At 40.6% G+C, this 23,220-nt stretch overlaps 1 protein-coding gene across 1 annotated transcript in view; it reads left to right on the top strand.

Moving 5' to 3' along the window:
• Positions 1 to 23,220, top strand: part of LOC118385852 (low-density lipoprotein receptor-related protein 1B-like) — a 359,442-nt gene that overhangs the window by 276,991 nt on the left and 59,231 nt on the right. The window contains exons 58-67 of the mRNA XM_052521799.1: positions 5,329 to 5,451; positions 10,588 to 10,769; positions 12,299 to 12,498; positions 12,774 to 12,962; positions 13,207 to 13,355; positions 13,626 to 13,719; positions 16,597 to 16,713; positions 17,163 to 17,282; positions 18,722 to 18,841; positions 21,656 to 21,772. Of these exons, the coding sequence (XP_052377759.1) occupies positions 5,329 to 5,451; positions 10,588 to 10,769; positions 12,299 to 12,498; positions 12,774 to 12,962; positions 13,207 to 13,355; positions 13,626 to 13,719; positions 16,597 to 16,713; positions 17,163 to 17,282; positions 18,722 to 18,841; positions 21,656 to 21,772 (1,411 nt within the window). The remainder of the gene's footprint in view (positions 1 to 5,328; positions 5,452 to 10,587; positions 10,770 to 12,298; positions 12,499 to 12,773; positions 12,963 to 13,206; positions 13,356 to 13,625; positions 13,720 to 16,596; positions 16,714 to 17,162; positions 17,283 to 18,721; positions 18,842 to 21,655; positions 21,773 to 23,220) is intronic.

Here is a 23,220-nt window from a genome sequence, read left to right as displayed (position 1 = left end):
AAGGGGTGGGTCTGTGCTGGCAGTTTCTCAAAGGATTTGGCAGTTGTGGTTGATCGGTGCTGTGTCCAGGGTTGGGGTTGGGGCCGGGACTGGAAGTCGCGCTGGACCCGGGACTGGAGGCCAAGGGTTGGTGCTGGTCTAGTGCTGCAGAACGGGGGAAAAAACACAAATCGGGAAGGGGGCAGGTGCTGGGTCGGGATCTGGATCTGGATCTGTAACGGGGAGGAAGGACAACCTGTGGAGCAAGTAGACACAAGGGAGCCCTAGACCCAGAGATCAAAGGTGGTGCTTCCCTGTGGCCTGTTCGCTCCGGGTGACGGTGTAATCTTTGGTCCCTCCTCCGCGCCTCGTCTGGTGGTCTGATGCTGGGACTGGCCAATGGGATCTGGATTTGTGTTGGATCCTCTTTAAGGAATACCTAGGATATGATAAGTAATCCTTCTCACCCCCCTCTTAAGATTTTGATGCACTATTGTAAAGTGACTGTTCCACTGGATGTTATAAGGTGAATGCACCAATTTGTAAGTCGCTCTGGATAAGAGCGTCTGCTAAATGACTTAAATGTAAATGTAAATGCGAGGAAGGACAACCTGAGGAGCAAGCAGACACACAAGGGAGCCCTAGACCCAGAGGTCAAATGTTGCACTCTCCTGTAGTCCACTTGCTCCAGGTGAAGGTCTGTGCTTTATAAAGAATGACATGTTGTGCTGAAGGATGGCACATGCTCTGAATTGAATTCACGTTTGTGAATCTCGTTCCCAGACACTTCCACCCATCCTGGTGGACCAGCGCATTAAACCTTCCTTAGCTAGGTTTAGGTTTCAAATCTAATTTGAAGAAGAGAAATTGTGGAAATGGGTAGGGTTTAGTCATAATTATGATTTTGTGGCTGTGTTAACTAGTGTCGACCAGGGGGAATGATGACAAATACTTTACTCAGTAAGGTCACTCCCATAGAATTCAATGGTCACTCCCAGTAAGGCCAACTTTGAATGGTTGGGGACGATATTATACCAAGAAACACTTACCGTGATAAAATCCCCCAACATAAGGAAATTGAAAGTGGCTTTCTTATGGAACTAAGTCACATTCCTCAGTACATAAACACGCACACAACAATATAATGAGGGAATGGGAACAGAAGAGGAATGATTACCTGGTGCGGTAGTCTCAGGTTCGACTACTCCAAATCATCTTGGCTCTGACACACACAAACACAAGCTTTGCAGGTCCATCAAATTTAAATACCTTTCATCAAATTGAAATACCCTTCACACCCTACAGTAACCTGTGGATCATGAGCACCTTCAAAAATCAGCAGTACATTAATAACATATTTATTGACACTTTATGTAGTGTCCTATAATACTTTGTTTGAAGTGAGATGCCTTCGATCATTCATAGCAAATCCATAAATACTCTATATCGCATGTGTCTGCACTTACTTTAAACTTCTTAGGGATATCCCCCTTTTTTTCAATTTTCACCTAAAATGACATACCCAAATCTAACTGAGCTCATGCCCTGAAGCAAGGATATATGCAATATAAGTCACCGAATTCATTTGAAATAACGATCGAGGTACCTATATATAATATAACTCAACACTTAACTACACTTAACTACTAAAACTCATTTTAATTACAATAAATAGCTTTTTAAAAGGATCCAACCCTTTTTTTACATTCTCGACTTAAAATGCCTGTAGCTCAGGACCTGAAGCAAGGATATGCATATTCTTGATACTATTTTAAATGGAACACTTTGACATTTGTGGAAATGTGAAATTAATGTAGGAGAATATAACACATTAGATCTGGTAAAATATAATACATTGAAATTTTGTATTTTTTGTACCATCTTTGAATTGCAAGAAAAAAGGCCATAATGCATTATTCCAGCCCAGGTGCAATTTAGATTTTGGCCACTAGCTGGCAACAGTGTATGTGCAAAGCTTTAGACTGATCCAATGAACCATTGCATATCTGTTCAAAATGTTGTATCAAAACTTCCCAAATGTGCCTAATTTGTTTATTAATACATTTTCAAGATCATAATTGTGCACTCTCCTCAACAATAGCATGGTATTATTTCACTGTAATAGCTACTGTAAATTGGACAGTGCAGTTAGATTAACAAGAAAGTAATCTTTCTTCCCATATCAGATATGTCTATGTCTTGGGAATTTATTTTGTAACTTACAACCTCATGCTAATCACATTAGCCTATGTTAGCTCAATAGTACTGCTTTGGGCCACTGATCCCGTAGAGGTTAATTTCATAGTTTTTCTCTGTCCAGTGGCACCACAAGTCGGCATTTGATTTGCGAACTCATCACATGTGCGCCTATTGTGCTACAGAAACAGTGCAGGGCATGTGCACTGAATTAAAGGGAAAATACACTCAAAAATCTAAGTTTCTTAGATTTTTTCCAGACCTCAAAAGTTGTTCCCTGATGTGGTTTAAGCTTTGTTGGGAACACAGAAAATCCTTTCTTTTTTTAAATGAAACAAGTATGACAAAATTGGTAGAAAACAGGAAAAAAAATGGGGAAATCCGAAACCTGGAAAAAGAAAACAGAGAAAACTGAAGAGGTTGTGCCATCCTAGAAATGTTTTAGAGTAATATAATATGCACAATTTAGCAGAAGCAGACACTTTTATCCAAAACTACTTAGTCATGCATGCATACATTTTTACGTATGGGTGGTCCCGGAAATACAACCCACTATCTTGGTGTTGCAATGCTCTACCAAGATGCATGACAAGATTAAAAATGATTTGTGAAGCCTGCCAGCGGTGCTTATGCCACCCTTAATAAAACACAGATTTATGTCACATTTGACATGGGTGGTTATGTCAAAGAGTTATGCCATATTATGACCCCTTTATATTTAAATAGCATTACATGTGGTTTTAAATGATTTGTGACACATTTATGTAGTGTTTATGAAGGCTTTATAAGCTAGCTCCACGTCACTTAAAGCGAGACCAATATGTCTATCTTTATCTTCACTATTAATTTCATTTTTTTGTTGTTTCTTTTCACTTTGTTTATTGTTTATTTCACTTGCTTTGGCAATGTAAACATGTTTCCCATGCCAATAAAGCCCCTTTGAAGGAGAGCGAGAGTGAATCATCTCTAATGAGTCACACAGGGTCATGAAATGAAACAGCCAGCACCGTGAAACCTTTAATGGTGCAAAACTTAAGATCTGTATAGTAACATGTCTGTAATAACAATGGGCCCACACTCCTGACCCTCATGTAGCCCTACTAACACTCTCTGTCTCCAACGTGAGTCATTATGTAAATCAGTTACATTTACTGTCTTCTTTGGACCGAGTACTGACAACTTTTCGTATATCATTGTCTAAGCTAATTGATACATGTACAGTTCTTGTTTGTATTTGTCATTTGCTATCTTTATATATTATTTTGTAAGTGCTCCAGGTTACTTAGATACGGGTATAGCTATTTGGAGAGATACTTCACATCAGAAGCATTTTTAGCTATACGAGGCCTAGGTAGCCTTGCCTGACCTTGTCATGAAGTTGAGATGAGAGTTGGGAAGTTGTCAGAAAAGCCACAGCGGCTTACTTCTTACAGAGAGAGCTCTATATTATATATCCTGTCTATCCATCTACCTTCAGGCAACACATTACATCCCTCTGTCATTCTCCAGCTTGTCAACCTTCCAATTTCAATGTGATTATTCACCCGTCCTCCCTGTGGGGGAGTTGACCTGCCCATGTTGATTGGCAGAGGGAAATAGTCTTACCCAGATCCCTCTGGAGAGCCTATTTCAATCACTGTTAGGCCTCATCACTACTGCCATGTTATCGCATGTTTATTATGTGAATCACACACTCTGAGAATGGAGTTTAAGCTGGGGGAATTCTATAGGGGCCTATTGAGAACCATCTCCTCCTCTCCTGACTGTTCTGTTGAGTGGCCTGGCTGGCCTCAGCAGCAATAATTCACTTTAATCACCATGCTAGCTTTAATGGTAGCTAAAGTGGGGGGATCTGCATAATATATGCATATTACAGCTGTCGCTACTAAGTGGCTCCGCTGCATTGCTGTCTGGCTAACACTCCACTGACCTCGTGTCAATGTATCACACCATCACATGTTCAATGTAGATCATACCACTAATGATTTTATGTAAATCTGAGATTACCTAATCAGTGTAAAATATTAAACATTAACATCACATGGAATGTATCTCGCCTTGTAAAACTACAAATATATTTGAGGCTTACCATCTTACCATTATCATATAGGTAGGCCTACAACAGGCATTATTAGACCTGATGATAGGCCTACATACATAGGCCTACTTTAGACCTCAGTCTTTCCTTCTTTTGTAATATACCATGTAAATGATTGAGTCTGTCTGTATGCAGTTCTTCCTACCAGAGAGCTGCTGGTTGCACTTAAGAGCTGTGCTGCTCTGAGAGAGAAGAAAGAGACCTCTCTGCTCCCACGGAGAGGTCCCTGAGGACTCTTTGGCTCAGGCTGTCTTTGAGGGTGTTGATGATCTGATGAAGATGTCTGGTACAGCCTGTCAAGATTCTCTGACACCTTATCCTGGCACCCTCTGTGCAGCCCAGTAGGGGAGGTGCGATTGTTTAGGGAGACGTTCCTGTCTGACTGACAGGGGGGTCTTCTTAGCATGACAGCAAGAGATGTACCTCGCTCTTATTTCTTTGATAGCTAAGGCTCCTCTTCGTGGGGCTTCAGTTTTCACTGGGTTTAAGAATATAGCTGGAGGCAGTCACTGCAACTCACAGGGGAAATCATCCAAAATCAATATTGTTACTGCATTTCACAGGTGGACACATTAACTAGGCCTAAGTGTGTTTACAGGTCATTATGTGTGTATTACTTGCATCTGTGAAACATCGAGTTTCAGAGTCTCACTGAAGAATATGCCCTCACTTGTAAATGCTCTCAGACGGCTCTTTACATTACTGAAGCAATGAATGAAAGGTTACCATGATGTACCAATTAATCACAACATTTTTTTTTTTTTATCTGCTTTTGAATGTTGCTTATTTTCTAAATTGCACTCAATTGCAATTTGAAAAGTAATTTAACTGGTGAAAGGATTGTTTCATGTAGCATTTGTCACCATTTACACGGTAGCTTCCGCCTTTATATGCAGGTTTGGGGCATTCACTTTTAATGTCTGACTGATTACTGTTGTTTGTTTCCTGCTATTTTTCTATGTGGTTTGTGTATGTAATGTTTGAACTGGGGTAATATTTTCCTCTTCTAGGACAATAAATATAAACTAATCTAATAATGTCTATCTTATATCCAGGGCCTGAACAACATCATTCACATAGACTTTGACTACAGGAAAGAGTTCATCTACTGGATAGACTCTTCCAGACCCAGCGGACGGAAGATCAACAGAATGAGACTCAATGGGAGTGACCTTAAGGTACTGCTGCTAGAGGGGAGTGATTTATATGTAGCATGCACTTAGCATCAAACACTCTTAACAACACAACTTACCTGTGGACTATGTTCGGGAAGAGCAGTAATAAGATTATCATATGAAAGACCAGACCAGAGACAGGATGTAAAGTTTAAATATATGTACTAAATGCCTGCTTGTTTATTTTTAGAAAAATAGATTTTAGTTCTCAAAAATAATAACATTTGCAACAATGTTTCACAGTGTGATTTACACTATAAACAATGTTAACAAAATAGTATTATAGGCCTAGTTCAATTTCAATACCTTGGGTTAAAATATATGGTTCTACAGTATTTCAATGTACTGACCTGTTGCACCCTCTACAACCACTGTGATTATCATTTGGGAACTGTTATAATCGCCACCCGGCATACCCAGAAGGGGACTGGCCACCCCTAAGAGCCTGGTTCCTCTCTAGGTTTCTTTCTAGGTTCCTGTCTTTCTAAGGACTTTTTCCAAGCAACCATGCTTCTACATCTGGATTGCTTGCTGTTTGGTGTTTTAGGCTGGGTTTCTGTATAGCACTTTGTGACATCTGCTGATGTAAAAATGGCTTTATAAATATATTTGATTGATTGATTGAATACCTCCGGTAAAATTGGGTGCACCCTTCGATAGTAATATCAAGTATCACCAGTAAATATCCAGATCAATTCAATATAGAAAACAAAATAACTTTCAAATCCACATTCACAACAGTCCTACCACACATATGGAGTGATCAGTCCCATCAAACATTGTAGGGCAGTGGGGAAAGTGAACTCAAAGGTTCTCTTGAAGAGTTTAGATGTCTTTCTAAATGCAATTAGATGTCGCTCTCTTTGGGTAGGCTCACCATCCAATGAATCAACTGCAACGAAAACCTGACCAAGGAAATGTTCCAAAAGCACATTCAACCTCGTCTCACTCAGTATGAGTGTGATGAACTGACCATCGATTATCAGTGTTTCTCTTAATATATTTCAAGATTTGATTAGTTATTTCTAGATTTTAATGCAGATTTCTGACAATCACGAACAATAGAAAGTCTGTCATAAAATGTTGCTTCCTCTACAGGGTTTACTCAAGATTGGAAATTATTGAGCTGTCAATCAAAGGTGGTACCTAAGTGATTTGTGCACTTCTGATTGGTTAGGTAATTCCTTGCATCAATACAATAATATTTAGCTCATTAGTTGACTTGGGATACAGTTGTCCCTGGATGCCCCTGTGATATGGGGCAGCAAACATAGTTAGAGCATTGGGCCAGTAACTGAAAGGTTGCTAGATCAAATCCCTGAGCTGACAAGGTAAAAAACTGTAATTTTGCCCCTGAACAAGGCAGTCAAACCACTGTTCCTAGGCCGTCATTGTGAATAAAAATATGTCCTTAACTGACTTGCCAGGGTAAATAATAATAATATGCTACCTACAGTACCATTTAGAGCTTGCTCCCCATGCTCCATTTCCCTCTCACCATCCTCTCCTGCCCTGCTGGCTTCTCTTATGTAGATGAGGATCATACTGAATGAAGTACACACTGCAGTGTGAATCAACTTAGTTGACTCTTCAGTTGTGTGCCAAATACCTTATAAAGTGCTCAGGAACCCATTTCCCAAAAGTATCTAATGATGAACTTAAGATTATTTTGGTCAATCAGGTCCTGGTCAAAAGTAGTGCACTATAAACAGAATAGGGTGCCATTTTGGATGCACGTTTCAATGGATATAGAGGTTGAAAATGTAATTGCTCCCAATGGATGATTGTTTCCTTTCATCCTTTATAGGCAGGCATCATAATGGACTTGTATCATTTACAGAAGCATTAAACAATGAGGCAGCGCTATAATCAATGCCTATTAACGAGACAACGATTAGCTCTCTGGCTGAACGCAACAGGTCTGTATAATCATGGAGGTCCATTTGGGTCATGGGATTGGAGCCCAGAACACACAGACATCGCGGGGTCACCTGCTGGACACCCTGACGCATCCCATCCCCCCCGTCCTCTCATTTCATTAGAATTGTATTTTGAGAGCAGGAGGTTCATTCAGCTAAATTACACCCAGGTTGCGTCTCAAATGGCAAATCCCTATGCAGTGCACTACTTTTGACTAGAGCTCTGACTCGGAACCAGTCACCCACAGTCCCTGTTTGAGCCTCCACCACACTCTTAGAAAATGTTATTTTGTAACACATCATACATATAGTTAGGGATGACATATGCTGTGTTACTTTTAACAGTCACAGTGTTGTTGTTTTATTACACAGTGTTGTATTCCACTTAAATCCACTTTAAAAATTATGTAAATGACTGGGGAAGACATTTAGAAAAAAAAGTAGCCATTTAAAATGTTTATTTATTGCTCCATATACAAAATCTAACATGAAACAAATTATGCACACGCAAAATATTCATCTTTAAATATTTCTAACATGTTAGTGCCTGGTAGATACACAGACCAGGGAAACCTACTCAAACAATTGTGTACCTGAGATACAGGAGAACAGACTATTGTTGGATATGGTAGCCATTTATTCCTTGTTAGAGACAAAAAAATATCCAGATCTGGTTTACCATATACAGATGAGGTTTAACATATACAGTTAAAACTGATACAGAACTTCCACTCACGGGTAGTTAAAAATAACAAACTAAGACACACCTCTAATATAGTTTCCCAATGTGCCTTGCCTTTTTGAGTGAATTGTAGAGTTACCACCCATGACTGTACTGTATTTGTTGGTGACAGAGACATGCTTGTTGAATTTGTTTATTTTCAGTCATGTAGCTATCACCAAGTGAGTTCCTACGCAAATGCCATCATTAAAATGATTATTTATAACAATACATTACAGACGTGCCTTTTTTTTAGGACTAGTTTAGCCTTACACAGTGGTCTGAAACTCATGGTTTACAGGCCACTTTAAGGTTGCAATATTCCAGTAATTTAACAAAAATTCCCTTAAAATCCTGTTTGAAGGACTCCAGATTTCCTGCTTATTCCTACCTGTTCCCAGGATGTTCCCAACTGGGATATTTGTAAAGCTACCAGAGTTTTGCAAGCCTACCTGCGAGTCACATTACGCTGGTTTGCAATGTGAGGTGTAAATTCCTATTGGAATCCAGCCAGTGCTAGGATCTCTAAAAGTTTGAATTTTTATTCAGCCGCAACCTGCATTCAGAATGACTGCCAGAGTTAAGTAAATTGTGTGGAGACTACCTAAGTTCAATTTAAACTGGAACAACCATTTCACAAACGTCTGCTAAATGCAAAAACACAGAAGTTAAAAACTATATATTTTTTTAAATCAACCTGCAGTAGTGCATGCTGGGAAGTATGATAGTGATGTGCATGGTTTTGCCTAACTATCCTAACTTCTTAAAATTTGTCAGGGCTAAAATATTGCTGTGTTCACGCTATATTAGCATCAAATGGTCACCTCATTGGGATAAAGAGTGCATTTACCTTGTTTCGTATACCTGCTGCTGGCTGGCTGAGGCTCACTCCAAGCTATCAGTTGTCACTTTTCAGAGAGTAAGGGCCAGTGTGTTGACTGGATCCACAATGCAATTGGTCAATAATCTAACACAGCTTTCAACACATTAATTTCAGGAATTGACAAAAAAAATGTGTTGAGAAATGTACACGAATGTGTTAAAAATAGTGCTCACTGCCACCAGCACCCTGCCACAGCTCAGCCACAGCTAAAGGATTTGAGATAGGTCTGTTGTTTTAGCATGGAGGTTAATTATGAGAACAGTGAATAAAGCAGACCATAGTTTAAGCCCTAGAATATGACTTCTTTGAAGCATAAGACATGGAATGGGCAAAGCTAGGGGATTTGTGCTTATTTACTTCAGGGTAGAGGCAAGTTAATCCCAGTGAAATGAACTGCATATGTTTCTTCTCTTTTGCGGCAAGGAAAATAATGGTGGATATTTTGCATGTACCATATTTAGTCTGCCAGAAATGGATGAGTGTTTTTCTACATACATTTCAATGTATTTTCTATGGCAATGCTTGACAATGTAATTTAGACAATGATGTTATAAGTAGCCCCCTGGGTTATAGGTAATGTTCTAACTAACCCTAAACTACAATAACATTATACTGTTGCGCTGACAGAACATTACACTGAATAATGAGTACAGTGTTTTTTTGTTAATCATAGTTCTAATCTGCCTCTCCAATAACAGCCCTTAGCAAGCCTCCAGTATGTGCGCCTCTGGGTGTTTACTCTGTGCAAACATATGGCATGTTAATGATGAAACAGGATGATAAAGCATAATTGAAGTTAATCAGAAGCAGAAGAGGTGATTTCTAGTCTGAGTACAGCTCAGAGACCAGGGGAGCACCTCCAGTGAGGTCTGTATAAGAAAGTAGCCAGCCCACCTAAATGAAAGACACAGAGCATCATTATGTTGACTCCGTTGTTTGAAATACTTCACAGCTTTTACTTGGATTGTGATTATAGTTCTTTGCTCATTGTCAGCAGGGTTTGGGGGACCTTACATGTTGACAAGACTCAAATCCACATGAAGAAATATTTCAAATCAATGCAACAAAAAGAAAAGCTAGCAGAAGACCACAGGCTCTACCTAAAGTGTTGTGTATTAACTACTCCCCCCTCTGTCTTTTTACTGCCTCCGGAGCAAGTTTCCTAACAGAAAACACTCCTCAATCTGTGACATTTTGGAGACTGTTTGAAGCTCCAGTTTAGTCTAAATTACTGCTTAGGGGACAGCCTAGTCGATTTGGCAAGGCTATATATCTCTTGCAAATGAGGATAGAGAAGGCCTCAAAGCACATGATGTCCCTTAATGGCATTGCATGGGTGTTGTTGGGTCTGAAATAGTGTTTCAAGGCATCAGTTTCATGTGCCAGCTGGCACTATTATTGTTTATTCCTAACAACTGGTTTGCTAATTCAAAAGCTACCTAAACTGAGAGACATTGAGTGAAAGTTCCTGTATAATTCCACCATCATTAAGGATAAGGTTTTTAACATTTTTTTTCATATCTTTCATATGTTTTGGACATTAATCATATGATGAATGTTTTGGTTGTTGTTGTTGTCATTGCTAGTTTTTTATCTCCCTCTCTCTTTCCCACCAGATAGTTCATCGGACTGCGGTCCCCAGTGCACTGGCCCTGGATTGGATAGGAAAAAACCTGTACTGGTGTGACATCGAGAGGAAGAGCCTGGAGGTGTCTAAAGCTAACGGCTTGTACCCCTCTGTCCTGGTCAGCACTGGTATCAGGAACCCTACTGACCTGGCCCTGGATCCACAGTCAGGGTACTGTATCAGACACATTGACCTCTAACCCTAACCCCACTGACCAGGCCCTGGATCCACAGTCAGGGTACTGTATCAGACACATTGACCTCTAACCCTAACCCCACTGACCTGGCCCTGGATCCACAGTCAGGGTACTGTATCAGACACATTGACCTTTAACCCTAACACCACTGACCTGGCCCTGGATCCACAGTCAGGGTACTGTATCAGACACATTGACCTCTAACCCTAACCCCACTGACCTGGCCCTGGATCCACAGTCAGGGTACTGTATCAGACACATTGACCTCTAACCCTAACCCCACTGACCTGGCCCTGGATCCACAGTCAGGGTACTGTATCAGACACATTGACCTCTAACCCTAACCCCACTGACCTGGCCCTGGATCCACAGTCAGGGTACTGTATCAGACACATTGACCTCTAACCCTAACCCCACTGACCTGGCCCTGGATCCACAGTCAGGGTACTGTATCAGACACATTGACCTTTAACCCTAACACCACTGACCTGGCCCTGGATCCACAGTCAGGGTACTGTATCAGACACATTGACCTCTAACCCTAACCCCACTGACCTGGCCCTGGATCCACAGTCAGGGTACTGTATCAGACACATTGACCTCTAACCCTAACCCCACTGACCTGGCCCTGGATCCACAGTCAGGGTACTGTATCAGACACATTGACCTCTAACCCTAACCCCACTGACCTGGCCCTGGATCCACAGTCAGGGTACTGTATCAGACACATTGACCTCTAACCCTAACACCACTGACCTGGCCCTGGATCCACAGTCTGGGTACTGTATCAGACACATTGACCTCTAACCCTAACCCCACTGACCTGGCCCTGGATCCACAGTCAGGGCACTGTATCAGACACATTGACCTCTAATTCTAACCCCACTGACCTGGCCCTGGATCCACAGTCAGGGTACTGTATCAGACACATTGACCTCTAACCCTAACCCCACTGACCTGGCCCTGGATCCACAGTCAGGGCACTGTATCAGACACATTGACCTCTAACCCTAACACCACTGACCTGGTCCTGGATCCACAGTCAGGGTACTGTATCAGACAATTGGGACCTCTAACCCTAACCCCACTGACAACTTAAACAAACACTCAAGCACGACTACACACTAAGCTGGACTGTCCGACTTTCAGCAAACAGGAGGCTTGTCATTAAGGTATGTTTATGTTAGGGCTCAATCTAGAAGAAAGGTTATTTACGTGTCAAATCACCAATTGGTGACCCCTCCCTTACGGAATTACTTGGCACATTGTTAAGCAAATGTAATATTCAAAATTGACTCTGGATAAGAGTGACTGCTAAATTACTCAAATGTAAATGTACAATGTGATGATATACTGAGCAGTATACTTTTGCACCTGAGGGTTTTTATAGCACTGAATACTAATTTTGTTTTTTCATTGTCATTTTCCTAATGTTAACCTAGCATTCTAATGATGTTTTGTAAGAGACACCTTGTAAGACCTCTCCACATTCCTCCATGTGTAGGTATGCATTCTGGGTGGACTGCTGTGAATCCCCTCACATCAGTCGTGTGGGTATGGATGGTCGAGGGCATGCTGTTATCATCGACAAAGAGATCTACAGCCCCACTGCCCTCACTATAGATTACACTAACAAGAGGCTGTACTGGGCAGATGACAACCACATTCTGTTCGCCAACATAGACGGCTCACAGAGACACAAAGGTAAGGAAGAATATAATGTTGGACTTTTTCCACTATAAGAATATGTGATTAATCAGGGTTTCTACATGGGTATCCTGCTCACCACAATACCATTTCAGCTGAGCCAAAGCCTAGGCATTAGATTGGGAGCTAACACAAGTCTTGAGGTCTCAGGCTAGGTTACTCATCACACAAGTGTGATTGCTAAGCCACCTCAATTACATGTGTATGGTGTTCTCTCACTTTTCTCATCAACTCATGATGGGTCTACTGTTTTGTATTATGTCTCTCTCCAGTGTCCTATGATCACATTCAGGGGGTGATGGGTCTGACACTGTTTGAGGACTTTGTCTACTGGACAGATGGGAAATCCAAGTCACTCCGACGAGCACATAAAACTACTGGGGCCCAAGGAATTGAGCTGCTCAACTCCTGGCAAGCTATCAAATCTGTCAAGGTTTACCATTCACTACGCCAACCTGAAGGTAGAGTAACCCACCCAACACAGTAGTCCCCTCACTTACCCACCTGCCAACCCAAAGACATGGTCATATGCTGTATGGTTACATAGGTTATTACTATTATATAGTTTATGATATTATTATATAGGATGCGATTATATAGGGTATGGTATTAAGAATGTAGCTAATGTTCTATTTAATTATGCTGTACTTTCGGATTTGTTCTCCCCCACCCTCTCTTTCTCTCTCCCCCCCTCTCTCTGTACAGTGCCCAAGCACCAGTGTCAGGTGGCCAATGGAGGATGTAGCCACTTGTGTCTCCTTTCTCCTGGCGGGGAACACAAGTGTGCTTGTCCAACTAATTTCTACCTTGCTGCTGACAACAAGACCTGCCTCTCCAACTGCACTGCAAGTCAGGTCAGTGTCTATCTCTTCTCACACTCCTCAGCACTTGTAGATATGGTAACTCTTTTTGCATAGTCTGTTATTCTATTCTGTTTTCCCTCAAGGCAGATCTGTTGTTTTCATTCCCTTTCTCCTTGTTTATCACACTGTCTCTTCTCTCCTGCCATGCTTCTGCAGCTTAAGTCCCATGAAAATAGTAGTGTTGTATGTTTTCCTTTTGTTTGAACAACAGTTTTTTGGGATAAGTTAGAATTCTGTCTAGTTAATTTGTGTGTTCTGTAGTTCCGCTGTGGAACCGACGAGTGTATTCCTTTCTGGTGGAAGTGTGACACTGTGGATGATTGTGGCGATGGATCAGATGAGCCTGCTGACTGTCGTGAGTAACATGTTTTTTAATTTCATACCAACTATGCATTACTGGACTTCCTGACTTCCTTGTAGCTCAGTGTTAAATTAAAATGTTGCTTCCATCATATTTAATCCATTGTGACACCAATGTCGATAAAACTGTCAACACTCTCCCCGCCTCTTGTCATGAGATGTCCGGCTATTACTGAGAACCACGTACCGGATTTTTCACAAGGTTGTTAGCATTAGGAAAGAAAGATAATTACTTGCCTCGACCGAGCTCAACATTTAGGCATAGGATAAGAACGAGAATACAGCGTCTATAGACTTGCCACCTTTTGGACTGAATCATTTTTGATAAAATGTATAATTTCTCATTCTCAGTTGCCCATTTCTGTATATTAAGAACCAACAATGTGCTTTCGTTTTGTAGCATTTCTGACAATGCTAACATAATTTAGCCAAGGCTCAGAGTTCTAAAACCGGGATCAACAACTCTGTTGCTAGCAGCTGTAGCTAGCTAACACCAGTCGGATGAGAAGCTAGCTACAAGCAAAGGAAGTTAGCTAGCTATTTTCCAATAGGTTTTTCATATGGCTGAAGTCATCTGTGTAAACTAAATCAGAGCACAACCAAAATAAGCTAGCAAACGTCCTTGGCCACTATCATAGCCTGTTAGCTAGCCAACTAGGCAGTAGTTACAAGCTAACGAGACTGTGCTATGGCTGTATAGATGGTGCACCAACCACAACTCAATGTCGACAATATATCTTAGTTAGCTAAATTCTTCCATAAAACAGAGCTAGCTAAGTAAAGTTCATAGTCAACACCAAACTTTGCTAATTTATAATTCATGCAGTCAAACTGGCTGGATTAGCTATGTCATCATTTCATCAATAAAAAGCAGCCTCTTACAACACAAACTGTAGCTATACATTTTCTTGCAAAGAAACAGTTAGCTATGTTGAATCTAAACCCGGCCAATGCACATACAAGCAACACATCTGCTGTGCAATGCACTGTGTCTACATGCTGGCTAGCTAGTTAGCTAGATCAACACATGAGTCTGACATTTTTTTAAATGTATTTTAAATTTTATTTCACCTTTATTTAACCAGGTAGGCAAGTTGAGAACAAGTTCTCATTTACAATTGCAACCTGGCCAAGATAAAGCAAAGCAGTTCGACACATACAACAACACAGAGTTACACATGGAGTAAAACAAACATACAGTCAATAATACAGTAGAAACAGGTTTATATACGATGTGAGCAAATGAGGTGAGATAAGGGAGGTAAAAGGCAAAAAAAAGGCCATGGTGGCAAAGTAAATACAATATAGCAAGTAAAACACTGGAATGGTAGATTTGCAGTGGAAGAATGTGCAAAGTAGAAATAAAAATAATGGGGTGCAAAGGAGCAAAATAAATAAATAAAATAAAATAAATACAGTAGGGAAAGAGGTAGTTGTTTGGGCTAAATTATAGATCGGCTATGTACAGGTGCAGTAATCTGTGAGCTGCTCCGACAGCTGGTGCTTAAAGCTAGTGAGTGAGATAAGTGTTTCCAGTTTCAGAGATTTTTGTAGTTCGTTCCAGTCATTGGCAGCAGGGAACTGGAAGGAGAGGCGGCCAAAGAAATAATTGGTTTTGGGGGTGACCAGAGAGATATACCTGCTGGAGCGCGTGCTACAGGTGGGTGATGTGAGACCAGTGAGCTGAGATAAGGGGGGACTTGTAGATGACATGGAGCCAGTGGGTTTGGCGACGAGTATGAAGCGAGGGCCAGCCAACGAGAGCGTACAGGTCGCAATGGTGGGTATTATATGGGGCTTTGGTGACAAAACGGAAATATTGCTGTTCGTGCATCCGGTAAATAACAATTGTTTTCAAGTGCAACTTTAGTAAGAATTGTTTTGGGAAACAGCTCTGAGATTTAATGATGCGCCTACGAAGGATCTAATGATAAACTTAGCCTTAATAAGATGCTTTTGGGAAACCTGGATAGTGCTGTCACGGTAAACATATGACCACCACACTTGGGGCAAACAGGGTAGCCTAGTGGTTAGAGAGTTGGACTAGTAATTTAAAGGTTGCAAGTTCAAATCCCTGAGCTGACAAAGTACAAATCTGTTGTTCTGCCCCTGAACAGGCAGTTAACCCACTGTTCCTAGGCTGTCATTGAAAATAAGAATTTGTTCTTTAACTGACTTGCCTAGTTAAAGGTAGAAAAAAAAAAAAAGGTGGTTGCGAGTCATGACTGCAGTCAAATTCCCTTTGACCGTTGGTCATGGTAATCCCTTCCAAAGCTGTGCAAATTCATGGAGCTGATGGGTAGCCTACCAAACTTACTAACGGAATCCTAAACAGCCTGCATACACATTGTTTGAAGTACAATAGACCAACATGGCTACTTTAGTACTTTAAAGCTGTGTGTTGTAAAGCCTTGGTAGAGTATGGGTGGAGTAGTCGCTGTGATGCTCATGTGAATTTACTTTCTTTTTTTTAGCTTCAGACCAATACCTACTTCTCAGTTAACTTTCAAAAAAAGTTTTTAATATTTATAACTCAACCTTTGAAACTATATTTTTTATTACATTTGACTTACTTTATTGCTGTGATCTTTTACTGTGATCTCTCAAATTAGGATTACAGGATAATTGCTGTATATTTTGAAATGTGGAATATGTATTAAATGCTTGCTAACATTTGCTACTTAGTTACACATGTTTTATTTGAGGGATAGTTTCAGAAATGCTGTTTTACATTAAGTCATTAAGTATTTTTTTAGATTACAAATGTGTAGTTTATCACCATACATGATCATACATAATGTTCAGTGTACAAGTACTGTAATTAGCTGGTTTGCATTCCCTGACATAACGTTGCTAATACATTTTCATGCAGCTGAATTCAAATGTCAGCCTGGGAGGTTCCAGTGTGGCACTGGCCTCTGTGCTCTTCCTCCCTTCATCTGTGATGGAGAGAACGACTGTGGAGACAACTCAGATGAGGCCAACTGTGGTAAGGAGGAAGACTGGGGATGTTGCATTCCCATGCAAGTAGATGGGTGAAGTCAAATTGCGGAGTCTGTAATCTGTTGATATCTGGCCACAGTAGCATATCGATTAAAGAAGACGACTGTGGTTGTTACTGTCCTTCACATCAAACCTGTTGATGAGAACATAAGACAGAAGCCAGCAGCTTCATACCTTTCTTATTGCTTGATACCTTTTAATGCTTTTTGTTGCAATTTAAGTATTGATTTCTGTCACAATAAAAAGCCCATGTGGGAATGTGCTTTAATTTCAAAGCATTGTAAAACATGTTATTAGCTTGTTTTTGGCTTAGCCAACATTACTTTCACTTTATCTTAAGGTGCCCTTTTGTCCTACATTTTCTTTGATGGATGCTTTTCACCTTCAATGGATGCTCCATCGGTTCTACCTCTTCTTCTCCATTTTGTCTTTCAGAGACGTACATCTGTCTGTCAGGGCAGTTGAAATGCACCCGGAAACAGAAGTGTATCCCTCTAAACCTCCGCTGTAACGGACAGGACGACTGTGGAGATGGAGAGGATGAGACAGAATGTCGTAAGAAGAAGAACCTTCTGTATTAGTACCTGACGGATTGTTTAAGGAATCTTTAGGATTACTTTTTAACTTAGGCTAGACTTTTTCTCTAAGATTATTTTCTGCTTTATAGCTTTTTCCCCCAAGGAAGAGTGAGATGGAACTTATTATGTGAAGGTTTAACGGTGGTATCTGACAAGTTGAGACCAGTGAATTTATAGTAAAACTCAGACAGTCTACCCTTAGGTGCTGCCTTAAATAATATTGAGTCAGGTAGTGATTAGGTATTCCAAAGGCATGCTTGATTAGCGCTTTCCCTGTGTGAGAGGATTAGCTATAATTGAATTAGACAGTGAAAGAGAGAACATAATAGTGAGAGGTATTTCCCTTCTGTTATGGTAACTCTAGCTATCAGCAGTAGCATTATACGTCAGACAAATATATTTGTTTTGCCTGCCTGGTTTCAAGATGGAGTGAATGTCACTATGGAGTGAGAGTCAGTATAAAAGCCTTGATTAAGGAGAGAGGCGTTCTCCCCTTGAATTAGACTGTATATTTAAATGTGTAAATGTAAAATATATTTTCAGAAGTACTGTGCCAATCAAAAGATAATGGTACAGATGTGGGATCTTAACTTGAGCCAGTTTGCTAGAGAAGGAAAATAATCCTGCAGTAACAGGAAATGTGGATTGTAATTGATGGCCATTTATTTAGGGGTTGATACATTTTTCGTAAAGGAAAATCAGTCTGAAATGTCAAAGTGGAAATAACAAACTTCAGGGGCCATTTTAAAACTCAAATACACTACAAGTTTTAAATGTCCTGCATTGCAGAAAAGTTATCCTGCAACATGGTGATCAAATTAAGATCCTACATCTGTAGGGGCAACTGTGATAATGGAAGGTAAATAACGGAACAGAAGACAACTGCTGTTGCTTTTGGTATGCAGTGATACTATACCACAGTTGGTATAGTGTCTGACTTCGATTGTCTAGACTGCATATACAGTATATCAGTTTAACTGTTTATTGTGTTACCCTGTTTGCAAATCAGTTATTTCTGTGCCAGAGGCTGATAATAATAATGTAACTATAATTATTATGATTACATCCGTAAAGTATAGTAATACTTGTTATTACCGCAGCATGTCTTCTCTTTGTTCCTGCCTCTGTAAATTATATGTATTTTACACAGCTGGCCTGTTTATCCAGGCTGTTCTTCTGTTAACATTCTGTCAATAATAGTGTTGTTTGTTCATCTCTCAATCCTTATACCACTCTCTCCCTCTCTTGGTCTCGCTCGCTCTCGCTCTCTCTCTCTCTAACTCCCTCTCCCCTCCATCGATCCCTCCATCTCACTTTCTCTCTGTTTTTCTCTCTTTCTCGATCTCTCTCTCCCTTCCTCTCTCCTTCCCTCCCCTCCTTGGCCTGGTGTAAACCTGGACCCCCTCCTCTCCACAGCGGAGAGCACCTGTTCCCCAGATCAGTTCCAGTGCAAGGCCTCCATGCACTGCATCTCCAAGCTGTGGGTGTGTGATGAGGACCCAGACTGCACAGACGGGTCAGATGAAGCTAATTGTGGTGAGTGGGGGAGCGCTTAAATCGTAATTCAAATAAGTTCTAAGTTTTATTGAGGCTTGGTTGAAATTGTGATGAGGAGATGAATAAATTTTACACATGGGCACATTCTCATCTGCTTTGTACTGATTGAGTTGAAGCAGCCATAGAGAATGCCTACTGGTAGTTTATCACCACAGGTTGTCAGACTTGTCAGTAGTGTGTATGGCACTGAAACACCGGTGCCGTACACCCCCCCCCAATAGGCAGTAACTGCTCACAGTAACTTTAGGCAATTGCTGCTAACATTAGCCCCGTTTTCTCCAAAACAAAATACAATAGAGGCAGGATATTTGTCCACATGACTAAGCATGTATTTAATGTAACAAAAATGACATTTACAAATTTTCTCCCAAATGAGCAGTTACTGCCTTTTTACTTGGTAGGGCAGTATATCTTCCACTGGCTATTACTTTAAACTGTGTAGCCTACTGGAGAGCATCTGCGCTAACTTGAACGCCTTTTGTTCTGAGACACAATACTGCTAGGAAGTCCCTCAACTGAGTTGTTATACTTTAAAGCCGTTGTCTTCCACTGGATGAAGCATTCAATGATTTTAGCTATGCTCACATCTAAAGAAGGGAGAGAACAAGGTTCAGCATGTAGTCTTCTCCCACCTTTGTGGAGAGGTAATTATGTTGTTTTCCTCTTCATCTCATCCCAATGGTTATTTGAGTGGATAGATAGGTTGCCATTGTCTTTGGTAATATCGAACAGCACAATATCAATATTTTCTTCACTCAGTATTGGTTGTTTTGTTAGATACTAGCTCTTATTAAGTTCAAAACAAGATGTAAGCTAATAATTGCTGCTAACTAAATAATGTATTTATTTTAGAAGTTGTAAAATGTTCATGAACATTTCCTAAATGCTGTTCAGTTGTAGTACAGTTTTAGAGTACATTTCATAATATTAGGGGGGCGCATTATACACCAACAGAAAAAGTAATAATAATTTAGTGCAATATAGAGGATAATTAGGATAGTGAAATAAAAGTATATTCCCAAAAATATACTCTCCCGGTCAAAAGTTTTAGAACACCTATTCTCAAGGGTCTTTCTTTATATTTACTATTTTCTGCATTGTTGAATAATAGTGAAGACATATGGAATCATGTAGTAACCAAAAAAGTGTTAAACATATATCAAAATATATTTGAGATTCTTCAAAATAGTTACCCTTTGCCTCGATCACAGCTTTGCACACTCTTGGCATTCTCCCAACCACCTTTTCCAACAGTCTTGAAGGAGTTCCCGCATATGCTGAGCACTTGTTGGCTGCTTTTCCTTCACTCTGCGGTCCAACTCATCCCAAACCATCTCAATTGGGTTGAGGTCGGGTGATTGTGAAGGCCAGGTCATCTGATTCAGCATTCCATCACTCTCCTTGGTCAAATAGCCCTTACACAGTCTGGAGGTGTGTTTTGGGTCATTGTCCTGTTGAACAAACCAGATGGGATGGCATATTGCTGCAGAATGATGTGGTAGCTATGCTGGTTAAGTGTGCCTTGAATTCTAAATAAATCACAGACAGTGTCACCAGCAAAGCACTCCCACACCATCACACCTCCTCCTCCATGCTTCACGGTGGGAACCACACTTGTGGAGATCATCCGTTCACCTACTCTGCTTCTCACAAAGACACAGCGGTTGGAACCAAAATCTCACGCTTGGATTCATCAGACCAAAAGGACAGATTTCCACCAGTCTAATGTCCATTGCTCGTGTTTCTTGGCCCAAGCATGTGTCTTCTTCTTATTGGTGTCCTTTAGTAGTGGTTTATTTGCAGCAATTCGACCATGAAGGCCTGATTCACACAGTTTCCTCTGAGCAGTTAATGTTGAGGTGTGTCTGTTACTTGAACTCCGTGAAGCATTTATTTATGCTGCAATTTCTAAGGCTGGTAACTATAATGAACTTATCCTCTGCAACAAAGGTAACTCTGGGTTTTTCTTTCCTGTGATGGTCCTCAAGAAAGCCAGTTTCATTATAGCACTTAATGGTTTTTGCGACTGCACTTGAAGAAACTTTTAAAGTTCTTGACATTTTCCGGATCGCTTATTTGAGCTGTTCTTGCCATAATATGGACTTGGTCTTTTACCAAATAGGGCTAGCATCTGTATACCAACCCTACCCATGTCCCAACACAGCTGATTGGCTCAAACGCATTAAGAAGGAAAGAAACTGCACAAATTAACTTTTAACAAAGCACACCGGTATTTTAAATGCATTCCAGGTGACTACCTCATGAAGCTGGTTGAGAAAATGTCAGGAGTGTGCAAAGCTTATTACTTTGAATAATTTCACCAATAAAATATATTTAGATTTATTTAACCCTTTTTTGGTTACCACATGATTCTATATGTGTTATTTCATAGTTTTGATGTCTTCACTATTATTCTACAATGTAGAAAATAGTAAAATAATGAAAAATCCTTGTGTGTCCAAACTTTTGACTGGTACTGTACATACTTTTCTGAAACATTTGTTTCAAATACTTTATTTGCTTCTAAGTGTTTAATATTGCAAACTTGTCATAGATTCTGTTAGGAGATCTAAGCCGTTGGCAGCACAGTCAGGTATTTCATCCTACACTGTGTAGCCTCTCTCGAGTATGAAGGAGGTTTTGAACTTGGTGTCAGGCTTGCACTACGAGGAAACCCTGAGGAAATGATGATTACATGTATAAACATAATAGCTCCACCATTAATATTCATGCTTTTTGAAGCCATTTTCATCTGCTTGTTTGTTTGTTTGTTTCCTGATGTAAAAAAAAAAGATGAAAAGACCTGCGGACCTCATGAATTTCGCTGTGAGAATAACAACTGTATCCCGGACCACTGGAGGTGTGACAGCCAGAACGACTGTGGAGACAACTCAGATGAGCATAACTGCAGTGAGTATGCCCATCTATGCTGCTCTCTACTGTTTTAGCTCACTTCTAGCTATTTGGCAACTTATATATACATCAACAGGCCTATGCACTTGCGCAGTTCAGTTAGTATTTTGGAATTGTTTGAAGATTAACGGACTCCCCTCCTGGTCTTTGTTATATACTGTACCGTTCCTCTGTTTAACTTTGTAAAGAGATCCCACAATCAAAGTAATTTAGGCAGTTCAATGGAGCCCTGTTCTTAACTGTTTCTAATGCGGCTATGCCCTCTGAGCATGTTCCCCTCTCCAACACCACTTTGGATCTAAAAGAAAGTCAGAGCTCCAGATTCTTCAGCTTTGATGCCATCTCTCCTCTCCTTCCCAGGCTCACTTTTTTTTTAGATATTCATAACCAACTACTGGAATGAAGTTTGTTTACGCATGAAAGGGATTTGTTATGCCAGCTAGCCCATATCTCTGTTCTGTTCTGTTCTGTTCTGTTCTGTTCTGTTCTGTTCTGTTCTGTTCTGTTCTGTGTGTGTGTGTGTGTGTGTGTGTGTGTGTGTGTGTGTGTGTGTGTGTGTGCGTGCGTGTGCGTGCGTGCGCGTGCGTGCGTGCGCGTGTGTGTGTGCGTGTGTGTGTGTGTGTGTGTGTGTGTGCCTGAGTGCACACAAGCGTGTGTGTATATGCATTTTATGCTGGATATGCGTCGTACATTTTATTTATTATGGGCTTATTCCACTTACCTATTAATGTCACTTAAAATGCAAATTAATCCCAGTCAAGTGTTGGATGGTAAAGAATTAAGTAGGTGCACCAGGCTAGCAGACAGGAGAGCGAGAGAGGCTGCAAATCACAATATGCTGCAGACTGCAGGCTCTGTTGGGACCTTTTCTCTAACTGCAGCTCATAACCACAACTATCTTCACTCATTCAGTCAGTTAACAGTCCACGATAACCAGGGGGTGAGGGGAGGATCCCAGCACTTGAATTTGATGGTGCTTAACTATGGTTTAATGTTGTCCTCAGAGACCTAGACACACAGTGCACCTGAATGTGGAGGTTGCCAGATAGTAGGGTTCAGGAGTATAATGGCTATGAATGTATTTACAGTGCCTTGCGAAAGTATTCGGCCCCCTTGAACTTTGCGACCTTTTGCCACATTTCAGGCTTCGAACAAAGATATAAAACTGTATTTTTTTGTGAAGAATCAACAACAAGTGGGACACAATCATGAAGTGGAACAACATTTATTGGATAATTCAAACTTTTTTAACAAATCAAAAAATGAAAAATTGGGCGTGCAAAATTATTCAGCCCCTTTACTTTCAGTGCAGCAAACTCTCTCCAGAAGTTCAGTGAGGATCTCTGAATGATCCAATGTTGACCTAAATGACTAATGATGATAAATACAATCCATCTGTGTGTAATCAAGTCTCCGTATAAATGCACCTGCACTGTGATAGTCTC

The sequence above is a fragment of the Oncorhynchus keta genome, chromosome 7, assembly GCF_023373465.1.
Source record: "Oncorhynchus keta strain PuntledgeMale-10-30-2019 chromosome 7, Oket_V2, whole genome shotgun sequence".
Taxonomy (NCBI): domain Eukaryota; kingdom Metazoa; phylum Chordata; class Actinopteri; order Salmoniformes; family Salmonidae; genus Oncorhynchus; species Oncorhynchus keta.
Note: the sequence above shows the minus strand (reverse complement) of the source record. Positions and strands in the feature narration are given on the sequence as shown.